This window comes from Staurois parvus, unplaced genomic scaffold (assembly GCF_062004578.1).
Source record: "Staurois parvus isolate SC_StPar_1 unplaced genomic scaffold, SC_StPar_1.0 ptg000696l, whole genome shotgun sequence".
NCBI classification, from domain to species: Eukaryota; Metazoa; Chordata; class Amphibia; order Anura; family Ranidae; genus Staurois; species Staurois parvus.
In genome coordinates, this window is record NW_028318492.1 from 5,825,366 (window position 1) to 5,844,953 (window position 19,588).

At 41.8% G+C, this 19,588-nt stretch overlaps 1 protein-coding gene across 1 annotated transcript in view; it reads left to right on the forward strand.

The window, feature by feature from the left end:
* CFAP47 (cilia and flagella associated protein 47) overlaps window positions 1-19,588 on the forward strand; it is a 772,366-nt gene that overhangs the window by 271,352 nt on the left and 481,426 nt on the right. Inside the window, exons 35-37 of the mRNA XM_089653003.1 lie at window positions 13,691-13,788; window positions 13,894-14,010; window positions 15,776-15,910. Of these exons, the coding sequence (XP_089509129.1) occupies window positions 13,691-13,788; window positions 13,894-14,010; window positions 15,776-15,910 (350 nt within the window). The remainder of the gene's footprint in view (window positions 1-13,690; window positions 13,789-13,893; window positions 14,011-15,775; window positions 15,911-19,588) is intronic.

The window sequence follows — 19,588 nt, forward strand, 5'->3', positions numbered from 1 at the left end:
TTTTGCATCAGAAAAAAGGGTATTACACAAGTCTTGGTCTTGCTGTACAATGAAAACCATAGCAAATCTTGATGTGAAACTGACTTTCTACTGCTTTTTGGCATCCAAAAAAATCATTTTTTGGCGTGTTTTTTTCTTCATGGAATAGATTGCAATCCACGCACAGCCATTGAAGTGGTATTTTGCATCAGATAAAAGGGTGTTACACAAGTCTTGGTCCTGCTGTACAACAAAAACCATAGCAAATCTTGATGTGAAACTGACTTCCTACTGCTTTTTGGCATCCAAAAAAATCATTTTTGGTGTGTTTTTTTCTTCATGGAATAGATTGCAATCCACACACAGCCATTGAAGTGGTATTTTGCATCAGAAAAAAAGGGTATTACACAAGTCTTGGTCCTGCTATACAATGAAAACCATAGCAAATCCTGATGTGAAACTGGCTTCCTACTGCTTTTCGGCATCCAAATAATCATTTTTTGGTGTTTTTTTCCTAATTGAATAGAATGCAATCTACACACAGCCACTGAAGTGGTATATTGCATCAGAAAAAGGGTATTACACAAGTCTTGGTCCTGCTGTACAACAAAAACCATAGCAAATCTTGATGTGAAACTGGCTTCCTACTGCTTTTTGTCATCCAAAAAATGATTTTCTTGGTGTGTTTTTTCTTCATGGAATAGATTGCAATCCACACACAGCCATTGAAGTGGTATTTTGCATCAGAAAAAGGGTATTACACAAGTCTTGGTTATGCTGTACAACACAAACCATGGCTGCTCTATGTTGAAATGTTTACTAATGTTATGCCATGTTTTTTGGCATCTAAATAAGCACTTATTTGTTTTTCCTTAATGCACTACTTCTCTAAGCTCTCTTTTAATAAGATGATGGAGATAAAAAATGCAAAGTGTTTACTATTATATTTATTTTATGCAATGTTTTTTGGCCATCAAAGAGGCACTTTTTTCTTTTTTTCTTAATGCCACACTTCTCTAAGGTCTCTGCTGGAGATAAAAAAAAGGAACATGTTTACAGTAACTATTATTCCATGTTTTATGGCATCAAAATAAGCACTTTTTCTTATGCTATACTTCTGTAAACTAAACTTACATCTTTTAAAAGAGACTTTAGTTACTAAAATCTCTTTTTAAAGATGCAGGAGATAAACCCACAAAATGCAAAATGTTCGCTACAGGTTTAAAGCTGTAAAACTTGATATTTTGATTGCAACCTATTGCTATTAAGCTATTGCTGTTATGTTTCTTTTACAAAAAAGCTTTATTGAATAATAAGCAAAGATGAACAGACAATCGTATTAAAAATTCAATGACCAACATTTACATAGTACAATAAATGAAGGGAAGCTGGTGCAAGGCATGCATCGATAAAGGCAAAATCTGAAAAGTTTACATAGGTGCCCTGAGGGAAGGGATGGGGAGGGAGGTTGGGAGAGAACGGGCAACAGACCGTTGTGGGCAATGATAATGTAAACTCCAAAGGGAAGTATTGCTATATCAACATTATAATAAACAGGAAAGGCCCGAGAAAAGACCGCATCAAAAAACAGTACATATTCATGACCTAGAATTTAAAAAGAAATCTAGATTGCATAAATAGCCTTACGGATGCAGCGCAGAGAACAGCAGGTACAATCCGTAAATTATGTTTAAGAACAGAGTAAACAGAAGAGTAGAAAAAGACAAATAGTACAGAGACATGGACAACAACACACAGACACACAACAAAAAAAAAAAAAGGGGGGGAGAGGGAGGGGCCCCGGGGGGATCACAGCAGAATCCATCCTCATATCGATAGAAGGGACTGGTCGAATCTCGAGGGCTGGGCTACGTCCAGCCAGGGACGCCATATCTGCAGAAATTTTGTATGGGTATCCAATAATATGGCCGTCAGTTTTTCATTGACCATTATGAAGTTCATCCGATTTTTGACAGCCTCAAAGCTAAGAACAGGAGTCTTCCAAGCCCTCGCAATCGTCAACTTAGTTGCCATAAATAAATGTGATGCCAGTTGCCGTTCAGAGCGGAGAAGGCCCTCTAGTGGTTTAAATAGAAGCGCTTCATATGGATTACGCTTAATGTCTGTATGAAGAATAGTGCGGAGGAGGGCATACACCCTAATCCACAACCTGCTTACCTTAGGACAAGTCCACCAGATATGTGCCATGGTACCTAATTGTTGACATCCCCGAAAACAAACCGGGGAATAGGTAGGAATAAAACTAGCTAGACGGGCAGGCGTATAATACCATCGGTATAGAATTTTGTAGGCATTCTCAAGAATAATAACATTCCTGGAACACTTAGATAATGTTTGGGTCATGAGCTGCCAGTCTTGTTGATCCAGGGTTCCCCCTAATTCCGACTGCCAACACTGATGGTAGGAACGAACCAGAGGGGTTCTATATGACATAATGGAAGAATAAATCAGGGAGATCAGACCTGGAGCATGAGGTCTATGTCTACACTGGCTTTCAAAAGAGGATAAACGGTAAGGTCCTGGATGCGTACGTATTAGAGTATGAATAAAGTGACGAAGTTGAAGATAACCAAAATGTTCTCGGAGGGGAATGTTATAAGAAGAACGCAAAGTGTCAAAGGTAATTATTCTGGTGGGGGATAGGAATGAATGAATATCATAAAAACCATGTGTCTGCCACCAGACAAACTGTCTAGGGTTATCCTTACCCGGAGGGAATAATGGGTTATGCAATAGACGTAGCAGAGGCAGATGAGGAGAGATAAGGCCAGCGGAGTATTTTATAGAATCCCAAAGACGAAGCGAAAGTGTCAGCGTTGGGCTAAGATTAGATGGACGCTGAGAATTAGGGAGCCAGAGCAAGGAGGGGTGCGGTATCGGGTGAGAGTCCATCATATCTACTACAGCCCACAGGGGGAAATGGTGAGAAGCATGAATATGAGCTAAAGGGGCAATGTTAGCCGCCAAATAATAGGACTGGAGATTTGGAACAGATAACCCGCCCGCATTCCGCCACGCAAATAAAATGTGCTTGCTAATTCTAGGTCGAGAGGAGCCCCAAATAAAGGACAAAAGTTTTCGCTGATGTATACGCAATATATGCGAAGGTACTGAAACTGGCAGAACACGAAATAGGTATAATAGTTTAGGAAGATAGGTCATACGGATTGCATTAATTCTGCCAAACCATGATAACGGGAAATGGGACCAAGAGGACAAGAGCTCAGTCAACTCATGAAAAACAGTGGGAAAGTTAGCCTGATACAGTCCATCATATGTCGGGGTAAGCTTAATTCCTAGATATGGTAAGGCCGAAAGCCATTGGAAGGGGAACGTTTGCTTCAAAGTAGTCAGAAGTGATGGTGGGAGGGTAACTGACATAGCTCTTGATTTAGCTGGATTGACGTGTAAACCAGAGAGGGTGGCAAAAGAATCAAGAACTGCTAGTAAATTAGGCAAAGTAATCCCCGGATTCGAGATTGACAATAATATGTCATCCGCAAACAACGATAATTTATGTTGGGAGCCCGCCACATCGATTCCCTTAATATCAGGATGTACACGGATTGCTTCTGCCAACGGTTCCAGGGCTAAGATAAAAAGTAAAGGGGAAAGCGGGCAGCCCTGCCTAGTACCTCTAGCAACCGAGAACGTAGAAGACTCAAATCCGTAGTATCTAAGCTTCACTTGAGGGGATGTATATAGTGAAGAGATCCATCGCAAGAAGGAAGGACCGAAGCCAAAACAATGGAGGACCGACAGGAGATACGGCCAGGATAAAGTGTCAAAAGCCTTGTTGATGTCTAAGGATAAGAGCATCATATCGATTTTACGAGTATGGGTCAAATGTTGCAATTGTAAAATACGTCTAATAGCATCTCCGGCCTGCCTATGGGGAACAAATCCCACCTGATCCTTTTTAATCAGACGAGAAAGGAAGGAATTCAATCGAGTAGCCAAAATCTTAGTAAGAATCTTCATATCGATATTGATAAGAGAGATAGGCCTATAATTAGCCCAGGAAGAATGATCTCGGTCCGGTTTAGGAATCATAACCACATTAGCAGTTAAAGAGTCCGGGGAAAAATTTGAACCTCCCTTCACCGCATTAAACATAGCGGCAAGGTGGGGAGCGAACACATCAGCCAATTTCTTATAATATAGTGCCGTGTATCCATCAGGACCTGGGCGTTTGCCTGTTTTCAGTTCCGCTATACATTGCAAAACTTCAGATACTTGGATATTGCGATCCATCAGATCCTTATGGGCCGGCATTAAAGTAGGTAATGACAAACTAGATAAGAAGTCAGAAATAGACTGATGGTCAGCCCGGGTGGGATCAGAGTAAAGTTTAGCTAGTCTGTGCCGGAACTCTTCTAAAACCGTTACTGGGTTGCTCGTAAGGGTATTGTGACGAGTACGTAAAGATATCGGTTTGGGGTGTTGCGCAAAAGAACGCAATCTATGGGCCAACATAGAGTCTGGTTTGTTAGCTTTGCTATACCACTTCTGGCGAGTCCAACGTAAGGAGCGCTCAGCCTCATCTGTTAAACACAGATCCAATTCTAAGAGAGCCTGATCCAACAGTCTACGATTTGACGGTGAAGGTGACTGTTTAAACTGGGCTGACGCGGAAGTTAACTTCAATTTTAACTGAGATTGCTTAAGCCGTCTCTCCTTCTTTCGTCTGGAAGCTATATGAATAATATGTCCCCTAAGAACTGCCTTGTATGCTTCCCACAATGTTACCGAAGAAGAGACAGAACCGGAGTTTAATTGAAAATATTCCTGAGACTTACAATGCAGCTCCGTCTGGATCTCCTTCAGCGAAAGCAAGGAATCATTCATTATCCATGAAGAGAAGGTCGGCCTGCATAGAAGAGATTGACAGACTACCAAAATAGGCTCATGGTCTGACCATGGGACCGTTAGGATAGAGATAGAGCGAACCAGAGGGAGATGTTTACGTGAAACGAAGGCATGATCAATTCTAGAATGAGAATGGTGAGGGTGTGAATAATAAGTGTAGTCTTTCCGCTGAGGATGAAATTCTCTCCATAAATCTACCAAATCATGGGTAGTTAACGTCCGTATAAAGGACTTCGCTGAAGTGGAAGGGTCAGAGCGTTCTGTCGGATATTTATCTAGTGCAGGGTTTAACACTAAATTTGAATCCCCCGCCATCAGAAGCGTACCCCTTTGATGTGTGGCCAGGAGAGAGCATAGATGTGACAGAAAAGGTCCAGGGTTGACGTTAAGAGCGTAATAAGACATTATGGTAACCTCTATTCCATGAATCGTGCCCTGGAGCAGAAGGTATCTGCCATTGGGATCAGCAATACGCTTCACACAGACAAATGGAGTTTTACTATGGAAGGCAACCAAGACACCTCTCTGTTTAGTGGGACCAGTAGCTTGAAAGATCTGAGGGTAACGTGCATCAAAATATTTTGGGGCAGAAGTAGTGGAGAAGTGGGTTTCTTGCAAACAAGCAATGTCAACTTTGCGAGCCCGAAGAAACTTAAATATCTTTACCCGTTTCTGTGGAGAGTTCATCCCCTGGACGTTCAGTGATAACCAGTTTAACGACATGGATATCTAAAAGGAAGGAAGATAAAATCCACCACGATCCCCGGGAGCCCTGGAAACAAAAATTTGCAAAAACACAAGACATACATGACAATGGACAAAGAGAAAGAAACTAAGAAGAAAGGAGAGGACAAGAAGACCTCTAATATACAAGCAAGATATCTGTAAATCATAGAGATTGATTCAAACATTATAGTAATCACCTGTGGGTAAAACACCCACGTAAAGGCTAGGTAGCGGGCGGGACAGAAGACCAGACCGCTAGCCAGCTCGGAGGGGGACACGACCATCCACCGGAACAACTCGGCATTGATATAAAATATATAAACATTACAACTAAGGCTAATACACCTGTAAATAGGCAATCCAAAACTCACAGGACAATAAAGATCTCAACCAATCAATACAGAGAAAAGTAACATCCGCTCTTGATTGGAAGAGATATGACACACGGAAATAAGAAATCCCTGAACAAATCTGAATTCAAGTCCAGAAAGTGGCAGCGAAGAAAAAATGACCACATGGGACTAAGCTACATACAGGCGGTCAGCTTCTAAACATCAGGTCGCTGAGATTTCCTGAAAGCGCTGGGCCTGTAGGGATCGAAGAGCCTGTGAACCGCTCTGACTAGGAGGAGATTTATGCAAGGACTGGGAATTTTGATGACGCGTAGGTATTAAAGTCTCCTCACTCTGGGATTGTGGCAACTCCAAGTTGAGCTCCAGAAAGTGACGCCGGAGATCCGCTGGCATAGAGGCTTGAAATTGACAACTTTGAAAGGAAAATGAAAGCTTGAAAGGGAAGCCCCATCTGTACTTGATATCAGCTGACTGAAGAATCCGAAGATAAGGTCTCAGGGTGCGACGTTTGGCAATCGTGACTGGGGACAGATCCGCGAACAGAGAGACAGAATGACCTTGAAACTCCAAAGCCGAACGATTCCGAGCTGCCTGCAGTAGACGTTCCTTAGTGCGATAGAAGTGAAATTTAATAATAATGTCCCTGGGAGGGCCCTCCGTGGGCTTGGGTGCTAGAGCTCTATGGATACGATCAAATTCCAGACGTTCCAGAGGAATCTCAGGGGCCAGCTCCTGGAAAAGGGCAGTTGCAGTGCCCTGCAAATCAGCGATTGTCTCCGGGATTCCACGGATGCGGAGATTATCCCTGCGAGCTCTATTCTCAGCATCCTCTAACTTATCTTTCAAAGTATCCAGCTCAGCATGTAGATCCTCCACTTCTTGTTTGTGACCCTCCAGGACTGTAGTTGCCAGATCCATATGTTGTTCCAATTGGTGGGCGCGGAGACCCAGCTCTTTTAGGCCTCTCGCCAGGTCAGAAGATAATTTACGTGAGGCAGCAGTAATCTCCTCTCGCACTATAGCACGAAATTTGTGTAGTAAGGCTTCGGGATGATGTTCAAGAGGATCAACCATCCCCGACGGAAATTGCCGCTGACTATCGCCATCAGACTCAGGGTCCCCTGGAAGTTGAGTGTTATCATCAGGCTCAGGCGGGCTAGGTATCAACTTGGCAATGTGGCCCTGTAAAGGGGATTGCTGTTTGGCCCGGTGTTTAAGTTTAGTGCGGGGAGTGCGGTGCATTTTCGAAAGCGGTCCACAGATTTCCTAGTCGCCCCCAAACTATTGAAGTGAAATGTTAGGGTGTAGAAGCCCAATGGCCGAGAAGAACGTCACGGTGGCACGGCCCAAGGAGGTCACTCTGACATTTTCCCCCTTGGTTCGTGTACGTGTCCCCCACCGGGGAGGTATTCACAGAAGATCCAACATAATGTCACAGTCAGTGAAATATAGATGATTATGCTATATAGGCCAGGTATGCAGACTGTGTAAATTGCTAGAAGATATCCCAGACACCCCCGAGTTATCCACTGGGGAAGGGGACTATGCAGGAGGATGCCTTCTCCCAGCCAGCACTGTTCCTGTAGCAGGCCAGACCTCCAGCATTCGGCTGGGATCCTGCAGGGACGCTGCACAGTCCACCAGGCCACCAGGAGCCCACCCAACCTGCCCCAACAGCTGACCTGACTCCAGGGGTTGGCGGGCAGGGCGATAGGGCGGCGGTCCGGCCGCGACTGCGATTCGCTCCAGCCGCGGATCTAGGAAACACCGCGGCTTCACACGCCGCGGTAGGCCTCAATCCGCCCCGCGCCCCAGATGCTCAGGGAAGGGGCAGAATGGCTCGACACCCCTTCTCAGGTACCAGATGGAGTCCGGGCAGCCGGGGATCTGCTGCAGGTAGCCTCCGTATCCCGGATGAGAGCGGATGGAGGATCAGGGTGCCGGAGCTTCAGAAAGGAGCGTCTGCTCCCGGCGCCATCTTGGACACGCCCCGCTATTGCTGTTATGTTTAAATTGACATAATAAAGCTATGTTATAATTGCAGTTTTTTATATTGTGGACTCTTTATTCTAAAGAAAAATATAATTTCATAAGCTTTAAGGGGGCGTGATTGGGGGCAGGGTGGGGTTGGGGGCGGACCTGGGCAAGGTTGGGTGGGGCAACAGGTGGAGAGTAAGATTTGTGCCTGGCTAGTAGGTCTGGACTCAAAATTTTAACCCCTGGTCTAGGGTACATATATGCACAGGGTCTTGAAAGATGTTAGAAAATTGGCTATTGCATTTTGAGAGACCATACCTTCTGGAAGTTATAAAAAGTAAAAAAATAAAAAATAAAAACAAAACAAAAAATAAGTAAAAAAAAAAATAGTTGCCGTTTTATTGTTGTCGAGTTACGGTTTCATTTTTACTGTTTTTTGTTAACCACTGCTGTTTTATTTGCAGGAATGCCATTCAGCTGCAGCACCATTCTGTTTATTCTGACAGTAACAGGGTCTTGCTCTCAGAATATACATACGTGTTTTCAGCACTGTGGGATGAGATTTTTCATCAGCAGTTGAAAAAGAGCATATATGCCCAAGCATGGGGACCTGGGGTGGCCAGTGGGTGGATCGCCCCTATGCTTCGGCATATATATTTCATAATATTTTTTGGCACAGATTTCAATAAAAAAGTTGTTTTATTGAGTTGCTGTTTTATTGTTAACCATTGCTGTTTTCTTTGCAGGAATGCCATTCAGCTGCAGCACAGATCTGTTTATTCTGACAACAACAGGGTGTTGCTCTCAGAATATAAGTATGTGCGCACTGTTGGATGAGATTTTTCGTCCACAGTTAAAAAAAAGAGCATAAATGTCCAAGCATGAAGACCTGGGGTGGACAGTGGGTGGACGGCCCCTATGCTTCGGCATATATTTAAAAAAAAATGTTTTGGTAGAGATTTTCTTCCTCCACATCGATCGACGTTAATAGAGGAATCTGTTAGTTTCTTTTCCGGTCAGCTGAAAAAAAAAGAACATTTCATGTGTGCCCACCATTAGAAGTGGGTGGATACAGGGTGGTATATTCTAATGGTGGGCATACCACACACTTTTTCTGGCAGAGATTTCTTCTCATTTTGTCATTCAGCCCACAGGCTGCATAAAAAAAGAACATAACAGATATACCCAACAAGGACCAGCGACATACTGGTACATCACTGGACTTTCAGTGGTTATACCAGGATGATGCCTGCACACTGCAGGCATCGTCCTGGTATTATTTTTTTTCAGCCAGCAATTGGATTTCATGTAAAAGCAATCTTAGTGGCTAATTAGCTGCAGGATTGCTTTTACAAGCAGCAGGAGAAGATGCCCCCCCCCCACCGCTGCCTTCCATGGCTTTGTCAGGCAGTTCCAACCCTGAGAATGCAAAAATGCAGCTGGTGTTTCTGCCAGCTGACCATAAAGCTGATTGGAGACCGGAATAGCGCCAATCATCTCTGTTGTCTAAGAAACCGAAAGCTACAAGCACTTCATCAATTGGGAAAGCATCTGATCACAAAGATCTTGGTGAGATCAGATGATGTAAGGGCAGAGGAGATGTTTAGAGTCTAATAGACCCTATATTTCTCAGAAAAGAATACCTGTCACTGCCTATTGCAGTCACAGGGGACATTTACATTTCCTGTGATAACAATAACGGTGATCAAAAAAAAAGAATGAAAGGGACAGTGTAAAAATAATTGAAAAAATCAAAATAATAAAAAAAAAGAAAAAATTAAAGCACCCTCGCTTACTGCGCGCGCAAGCGTTGGCCCCGTGTTGGTATGGAAACAGCATTTGCATGTGAGGTATCACCGTGAACGTCAGATCAAGGGCAGTAATTCTATCACTAGACCTCCTGTGTAAATCTAAAATGTTAGCCTGCAAAAAAGGCTTTTAAATTGTCGCCTATGGATATTAAACTGTATGCAGTTTGTGGCCATTGCACGGGGGGTGCAATGTTTTTAAGCATGTCATGTTTGGTATCTATTTAGTCGACATACCATTATCTTTTATACATTATCAAACAATTGGCCAATATATTGTGTTTTTGTGCATTAAACGTAAAAAAGTTAATTTTTTTTTAAAATTGTGTTTGAAAAATTGCTGTGCGAGTACTCTGTGACATAAAAATTTCAGCACCCACCATTTTATTCACTAGGGTGTCTTCTTAAAAAAATAATGTTTTTGAGGTTCAAAGTAATTTCTTGGCAAAAAATACTGATGTGTGGCATAATCTTCTAATGCTGGGCATAAAATGCCCCCCCCCCCCAAGTGAACGCTTTTTGGAAAGTAGACACCCCAATCTATTTGGTGAGAGGCATGTTGAATCAATAGAAGAATTTATTTTTTTACCACAAGTTTTTGGAAAATGACAAAAAATATATATATTTCTTTTTTTTTTACACAAAGTTTTCAGTTAAATTATATATTGTTCACACATGCTATGGGTATATGTGGAATTACTCCCCAAAATACATTCTGCTACTTTTCCTGAGTATGGGAATGCCACATGTGAGAGACTTTTTGGCAGTCTAGCTGCGTACAGGACCCCAAAATCCTTCACCTTCAGGTTTTCAAAGGGATTTATTTCCTCAGTACACTTCCTGACTACCTATCACAGCTCCGAAGGCCCTGATATTTATTTATTTAAGCTATTTTTATAGTGCTGTCAATTTACGCAGCGCTTTACATACATATATTGTACATTCACATCAGTCCCTAACCCTCAAGGAGTGTACAATCTAAAGTCCCTAACTCACATTCATACATATACATACTAGGGCCAATTTAGACAGGAGCCAGTTAACCTACCAGCATGTCTTTGGAGTGTGGGAGGAAACCAGAGTACCCGGAGGAAACCCACGCACAGGGAGAACATGCAAACTCCAGGCAGGTGGTGCCTGGGTTGGGATTTGAACCAGCGACCCTAGTACTGCCAGGCGGACGTGCTGCCCAACAGCCACTCTGCTGCCAGAATAGTACAAACCCCCCCCAAACGACCCCTGTTTGGTAAGTAGACACCCCAAGGAATTTGATAAGAAACATGGTGAGTATTTTGCAGATCTCATTTGTTGCAAGTTTTTGGAAAATGCAGAAAGAAAACGAAAACATATTTTTAGTTTTCTTTTTTTATTTCTCAAAACCTTGTGAGAAAAAATTAGATCTGCAAAATACCCACCATGCCTCTTATTAAATTCCTTGGGGTGTCTACTTTAAAAAATGTGGGGATGGGGGGGAAGGTTTGGTGCTATCCTGGCATTTCAGGTCCTTCGAAACTGTGATAGGTAGCAAGGTTGTGAAATGAGGAATTACGCACCATCAGGCTTTCAAAGGAGTGATTTGATTTTGGACTCATGTATGTGGCTAGACTAAACATGCCTCTCAACAGAGAGCCTAGGGTGTCTATTTTCCAAAAAGGGGTCATTTGGGGGTGTTTGTACTGCCCTGGCATTTTAGCACCTCAAGAAATGTGATAGGCAGTCAGAAAGTAAAAGCTGTGTAAATTCCAGTATCTATACCATAGTTTGTAGATGCTATAACTCTCACACAAACCAATTAATATACACTTATTGGAATGTTGTTTACCACAGTCATATAGCAAAATACATTTTGGCCTAAATTTATGAGGACATTTGAGGTTATAGGATATTTTTTATAACAGAAATGAGAAAATAACTTTTTTTTCAAAATGTTCAGGTTTTCTGTTTACAGCACAAAAAATAAAAAAACCTAGAGGTGAACAAATACCACCAAAAGAAAGCTCTATTAGTCTGAAAAAGGACATAAATTACTTTTGGTACACATTGCATGACCACACAATTACCAGCTGAAATAGGGCAGCGCCGAATGGCAAAAAATGGCCTGTTCAGGAAGGGGGGGGGGGGGGGGGTAAATCCTCTGGAGGGCAAGTGGTTAAATGCTGGAAATAGATGCTGACCCTGGATGATGCCTGAACAAAAATGGCATCATCCTTTGTAAGGTGGCAGATAAGGGGGGTAAGGATGGGGGGTTGCTTTTATCTCTGTGCAAAGTAAGTAATACTTAGAATGCTTATACTTACACATTACTTAGCATGAATACACTTAAAGAGAAAAAATATGTAAATGTATATACTGTATATACACTGTTAAAAAAATTAAAGAAACACTTTTTGATCAGAGTATAGCGTCAAGTCAATTAAACTCATGGGATATTGATCTGGTCAGTTAAGTAGCAGAGGGGATTGTTTATCAGTTTCAGCTGCTTTGGTGTTAATTAAATTAACAACAGATGGCACAGCAATACCTACCATTGCCAGAATATTTGCTGTGTCTCCCAGCACAGTCTGAAGAGTATGGAGGAGAATCCAGGAGACTAGTTAGTCTAGGAGAGCTGAACAAGGCTGTAGAAGGTCCTTAACCCATAAGCAGGACAGTATCTCCTTGTTTTGTGCAAGGAGAAACAAGATGAGCACTGCTAGAGCCCTACAGAATGACCTCCAGCAGGCCACTGGTGTGAATATCTCTGACCAAACAATCAGAAACAGAATTCATGAGGGTGGCCTGAGGGCCTGACGTCCTCTAATGGGCCCTGTGCTCACTGCCTGGCTGGCACCATAGAGCTCAATTGGCATTTGCCATTGAACACCAGACTTGGCAGGTCCACCACTGGCACCCTGTGCTTTTCACAGATGAGAGCAGGTTCACCCTGAGCACATGTGACAGACGTGAAAGGGTCTGGAGAAGTCATGCAGAAAGTTGTGTAGCGTGTAACATCGTTTAGCATGACTGTTTTGGTGGTGGATCAGTGATGGTCTGGGGAGGCATATCTATGGAGGAACGCACAGACCTCTAGAGGCTAGACAATGGCACCCTGACTGCTATTAGGTATCGGGATTAAATTATTGGACCCATTGTCAGACCTTACACTGGTGCAATGGGTCCTGGATTCCTCCTGGTGCACAACAATGCCTGGCCTCATGTGATGAGAGTAGGTTGATAATTTTCATTTCCATCAAACGATGGGGCATCCTTACTTTCCTGACACATTACCCAGTCCATATCAGTATAGATATCCAGCATGATATTTTTCCCCATTGAGATCTGATGTGTTTTCAACGTGTTCCTTAAATTTTTTTGAGCAGTGTATTTAGAGCCTTAATGAAAGTAATGGCATTTAAAATTTAAGATCGATAGATAAAAACAAAGTATGTCTCCAGATTTAAAATATGTTTGTGTATAATAAAAAAAATTCAACAGTACTGTGTATTATCACCTGAATAAAATTTTAGGAACACATTGGACACATCTGTGTCCAGCTTATCAGAAGACGTATGAGATAAGCATTTCAAGTCATTTGTAACTGGTAATAAAATGCAGAAAAATCGAAAAAATAAAGGATTTGTGCATTTGTTTCTATTGTTTTTGGAGAGAGATGAAACAGAATGCACAAATAATACCTTCCTTTGTTCATGACATCTGACGATTGGATATTGGACCCAAAATATGCCACATAGCTTCTGCTCTGTAAGAACACTATATTCAGTATAATGGGGAAATAGTCACTTTCTGTATATCTTCACCTTTCATGTAGCACTGAGTTGTTATAATTTTTTTTTTTTTAACAAATATACAAATATATGAGTGTCTTGCTGTCTTGCTGTCTTTTTTAGTGCAATGCCGCAGTTGACAGTAGAGATGTTCAGGGGAGTTTTGCTTTCTAATTAGATTTTATTTTAACAGGGGATGTCCCGCCTACAAGATGGATCATGAATTTTGATAAAGACCTTTTAGATGGTCTTGTCCTTGCAGCTCAGGTGGCAGCCTATTGCCCATATCTTGTAAGTACCAGTGAGTTTCCTATGAGTACTGCAATCCCATATTTAAAAGCGGAATTTACGTTGATATGAAAAGAAAATCCTATATTTATTTCTACTTCTTTGCAGGTCTCCTCTCATTTCATAGACATGTATACTAGTCCAGAGTCTCCAGAACAATGTCTGCACAACTGTCTGATTCTGACGAATGCTCTCCGAACAATCAATTTAAACATTGACATACAGGTGGAATACTGTTTACCTTATATGAATATATTTAGCCTAAAATATATTTCTTTGTATACTATATATGTTGAAACACAGTAGAATTGATCTCATTTTCAGTTTCCCTAATTTTATGTGGAAAAAAAAACATTCAAAGCCTTGAGTTCCTGGGGCATTATGGTTATAAATGCACGTTGACCCATATACAAAGAACTTGAAACGCCACTCAAAGCACTACAAAGCCTCCCCCTGCAATCCAAAGCACAGATTGGGTGCTGGCACTAAGACAAGCTCATCCAGGCTAGCAGAAGCAAATCAAAAGACATCAGGTAGAAGAGCTGCACATCGGAACCCAGCCACTATACAGGAAGGAGAAAATACGGCTTCAGCATAGACTCTTCCTGATTACACCCCTCTGACATGTTTCGCCCCTCCCATGGAGCTTAATCATAGAGCTTAAACCCCTCTACAATTAAATCCCATGGGTGGGGTAAAACGTTTCAGAGGGATGTAGTCAAGAGGAGTGTAGTCAGGAGGAGCTTAGACTGAAGCTGTATCTTCGCCTCTCTATATAGTGGCTGGGTTTTGGCGTGTGGTTCTTTCACCTTCTGTCTTACAATGAATCCATTGACGTGTTCATTAAGGTTGTGTTAAGGAAGTACATGCAAATCAATGGGCTAACAATGCACCAAATCTTTAAAAAAAAAGAGACTTGCACCACTTTTGAAAGTTGCCACATCACAATGCATGGTAGTGTGTTACCATATATGTCAGGCATATGTTGCCTTGCGTTGGGGTGCAATTCAAAATGAATAGACTCACAGCATGCTATTGCATGTTACTTGAATGCAGCACAATGCGAAAGTGTGATTCAAACCTCAAAAGGCAGAGCACAGGTGCTGCTAATTTCATCTGGATGAGTGCAGTGATCCCTTGCACACTCCATGTCAACAGCATTTGTATTTTTACCACTCAGTGAATAGGAGACAGCTAGCTTAATGAAGGCATAAAAACAAGTGACAATCTTCACTGGGCTCTGTTGTTTAACTAGGTGTATTCGTGACACCACTGTTTGACACTGAAATACAGTTCTAATAGAACTCATTTTTATTTGTAAAGGTTGCTTTTTAGCTTTGGTAGTTTTTTGTCATTGTGTAAAAATATATCATACCAACTGACTGTTCTCATTCAGAACAGGGAAACTGGTAAGCATGAGGGGCACATCAAACAGGAAACAAAGCAACCCCTTTCTGTCCCTTTAACTCATTGAGGTTAATCTACTAATCCAATGTAGACCGTTCACTTAGCAAATTATTATTAATGATATATTATTAATTGCTACTTTAGTGAATCAACTCAACAGTTGGTTACCCACCTTTTCCCTATTTGCATATTTTTTTCCTTATGCTTCGTTTTCTCTAGAAATAACCTTCATATAATAACAGTACTTTTACTTCCTAAATGGTGCGCATATTTGCTTAAATTTAAATTTTTTATCTGATATGGGCCACACTTACTGTACACCTTTCTGAAAAATTATCCTAAAAACTTTAGAAATGAACTTAAATATTCTAATTAAAATGTATAAATTAGATTGAGCCCTTTCTAATTAGAAATATGTAATGCAGTAAGTACTCAGACAGCTGGGGACTATGTGTATGCTGGGCTGTCATAAGCAACATTGTCGGCAGTTAAAAGCTACATGTGGCACCTGAGCTCCTGGCCTGGTACTATTGAAATAAACTATTTTCTATTTGCGTTGTGTTGTCTCTGAATTTCTGTTTAGGCTACTGACATATGTGATCCAAATCCAGTGATGATGCTAATGCTGTGTGTGTTCCTGCATGAAAAACTGCCACTTTATGTGCCTAAAAAGACAATCGCGTTTGATGGGCCTCTTCACCAAATTATTTCACGCCAGGTAACGAATAGCACATAAAATTTATGCTGATTTATCACATTTACCGTTTCTTTATTCTATAGATAGCAGATAAAAGAAAAAAAATAGAATTATGAATATAATTCAGCAGCCAAACCAAGCTTCCTCTGCATACACGAATGAATGAAATGTCTAAAGCATACTTTTATTTTTTTTTCGGAATAACAATTTTTTGTTATTTGGGTAAATATAAAATATTGTATTTTAATGTCATGTAGTCTTCTATCTAGCCTCTAGATACAGCGACATTCCCATTTTTAACATCATTAGTTTAATTACTTTCCATCTCTGCTGAGAGAAGCTGGTTGTTTAACAGAACTGCATAGAATCCTAAGAGCAGTGACTAATCCATGTCACAGGCGAAAATGGATAGTGGACCCCATATGCTACATATATTTTGGAGAGGGTGTGAGCACTTAAAGGGGTGAAGAAGCAGAGTCTAAATACACGTCAACAGATTCTCACCAGAGCACCCCACCAGGGATGATGGACTTTGCAGGAAAGTGTACCAGGTTGCAGCCTGCAGGTACACCTGTGCATATGGCAGCTAGAGCCAGAACATTGTACAAAGCCAGGCAGATTCAGAAACAGGGAACAGGCCAAAAGTCAGGGCAAGCAATGAAAAAGCATAGTGTAATACAAGTTATTACATAATAGAGCCTTGGGCTAGGAAATTACTCTATTGCTCAGGCAATGGGTGTTGGTCTAAGCGCACCTAAATAGTGAGGTTAATTGACAGGCTGGGTGGACACAGACTGTGTAGCTGCTATATCAATCAACAGCTGGAATTTGGCCACACTTATACGTTGCAGTCCTGTGGATCAGAGCAGGGTTTAGTCACAAGGTCAGAGAGATTACCTGGATAACACTACACAGAGTTACAGATCAGCTTTGCTGCCAATGCATAACAATCTTTTTTCAGAAACCTGCATCCAAAGCTTCAATCATACAAAGGAAGCTGCAAAGCAATTTGCTTTGCTGTGCTGCCTCTTTAGTTAACCCATAGTGATCTGAGAACCCTTCGTCATGTAAATGTTAATTTGTAAAACAGAGACTGCATCTACATAGTGTAAAACAGATGTAAAACAGTATAAGCACTTATAAACTCGAAAAAAGGAGCACAAATGACCACAAACTATTATGCTGTTCATTTAAAGTGGTAGTAAACTGGTAAACTGGAAAAAAACCCTTTTCCCTTGCAAGACAATGTTATAATGTGCTAGTATGCATTGCATACTAGCGCATTATGTGAAATTTACCTTAAAATGAAGCCCTACAGCGGCACACTGTCACTGCTGACATGGCTTCCATCTTCATCAGGTCTACCTTTACGAGTTTGCAGGCTCCAGTACTTTGAAGGAGTCACTGTTTATTTATTTCAGGTACTTATATAGCGCTGTCAATTTACACAGTGCTTTACACACATATATTGTACATTCACATCCGTTCCTAACCCTCAAGGGTAGTACAATCTAAGGTCCCTAACGCACATTCATACATATATACACATACAAGGGCCAATTTAGACAGGAGCCAATTTACCTACCAGTATGTCTTTGGAGTGTGGGAGGAAACTGGGAGTACCCAAAGGAAACTCACGCAGGCACAGGGAGAACATTAAAACTCCAGGCAGATGGTGGAGGTGGTGGTTGGGATTTGAACCAACGACCCTAGTACTGCCAGGCAGAATTGTTAACCATTTAGCCACTGTGCTGCCCATATTTATGGTACAGAGCTCTGAAGGAATGGCACAGGTATGCCATTCCTTCAGAGCACATGCGCTGGTGATGTCATCGGCTGCTACACAAGTAAATATATTTCCTAAGCAATGCCAGTTTTGGAGATATTTTCAGTACATACAGGTAAGCCTTATTATTGGCTTACCTATAGGTAAAACATAAAAAATGGATTTTACTACCACTTTAAACTTGTTCTCATAACTAGAGATGAGCGAATCGAACTCGGCGAAGTGGAATTCGTTTCGAATATTAGGAAAATTTCGATTCGCGCATCCGAAGTATGCTAATTTTTCCAAAAATGGCGGCAACATGTGCGGCGACGGAGCGGGGATCTGTGGGAAGGCGCGCAGACAAGGCGCGCTGACCCATAATGCATTCATTCATGACATGTGATCGCATTAGCCAATCAGCAGCCAGCCAGCCAGCACTGTGTAATGGTCGAGCTATAAATTGCGGCCATTTTAGAATTCTCCATTAGCCTCCAGTCATTCAAGAGAGACAGACCACCTGTCTGTATTGAGGGAGAGAGTTAGGGCCACAGAATCGTTACTTAGGGACACAGAACTGTTACTTAGGGACACAGAACCGTTACTTAGGGACACAGAACCGTTACTTAGGGACACAGAATTGTTACTCAGGGACAGACACAGAATTGTTACTCAGGGACAGACACAGAATTGTTACTGAGGGACACAGAATTGTTACTGAGGGACACAGAATTGTTACTGAGGGACACAGAATTGTTACTCAGGGACACAGAATTGTTACTGAGAGACACAGAATTGTTACTGAGGGACACAGAATTGTTACTCAGGGACACAGAATTGTTACTCAGGGACACAGAATTGTTACTCAGGGACAGACACAGAATTGTTACTGAGGGACACAGAATTGTTACTGAGGGACACAGAATTGTTACTCAGGGACACAGAAACGTTACTCAGGGACACAGAATTGTTACTCAGGGACACAGAATTGTTACTCAGGGACACAGAATTGTTACTCAGGGACAGACACAGAATTGTTACTGAGGGACACAGAATTGTTACTCAGGGACACAGAATTGTTACTCAGGGACACAGAATTGTTACTCAGGGACAGACACAGAATTGTTACTGAGGGACACAGAATTGTTACTGAGGGACACAGAATTGTTACTCAGGGACAGACACAGAATTGTTACTGAGGGACACAGAATTGTTACTGAGGGACACAGAATTGTTACTGAGGGACACAGAATTGTTACTGAGGGACACAGAATTGTTACTGAGGGACACAGAATTGTTACTCAGGGACAGACACAGAATTGTTACTCAGGGACAGACACAGAATTGTTACTCAGGGACACAGAATTGTTACTCAGGGACACAGAATTGTTACTCAGGGACAGACACAGAATTGTTACTGAGGGACACAGAATTGTTACTGAGGGACACAGAATTGTTACTCAGGGACAGACACAGAATTGTTACTGAGGGACACAGAATTGTTACTGAGGGACACAGAAATGTTACTGAGGGACACAGAATTGTTACTCAGGGACAGACACAGAATTGTTACTGAGGGACACAGAATTGTTACTGAGGGACACAGAATTGTTACTCAGGGACACAGAATTGTTACTCAGGGACACAGAATTGTTACTGAGGGACACAGAATTGTTACTCAGGGACACAGAATTGTTACTCAGGGACACAGAATTGTTACTCAGGGACAGACACAGAATTGTTACTGAGGGACACAGAATTGTTACTGAGGGACACAGAATTGTTACTGAGGGACACAGAATTGTTACTCAGGGACACAGAATTGTTACTCAGGGACAGACACAGAATTGTTACTGAGGGACACAGAATTGTTACTCAGGGACACAGAATCGTTGAATTAAAGAGTATGTCAGACAACACGCAGAGGAGTGTCA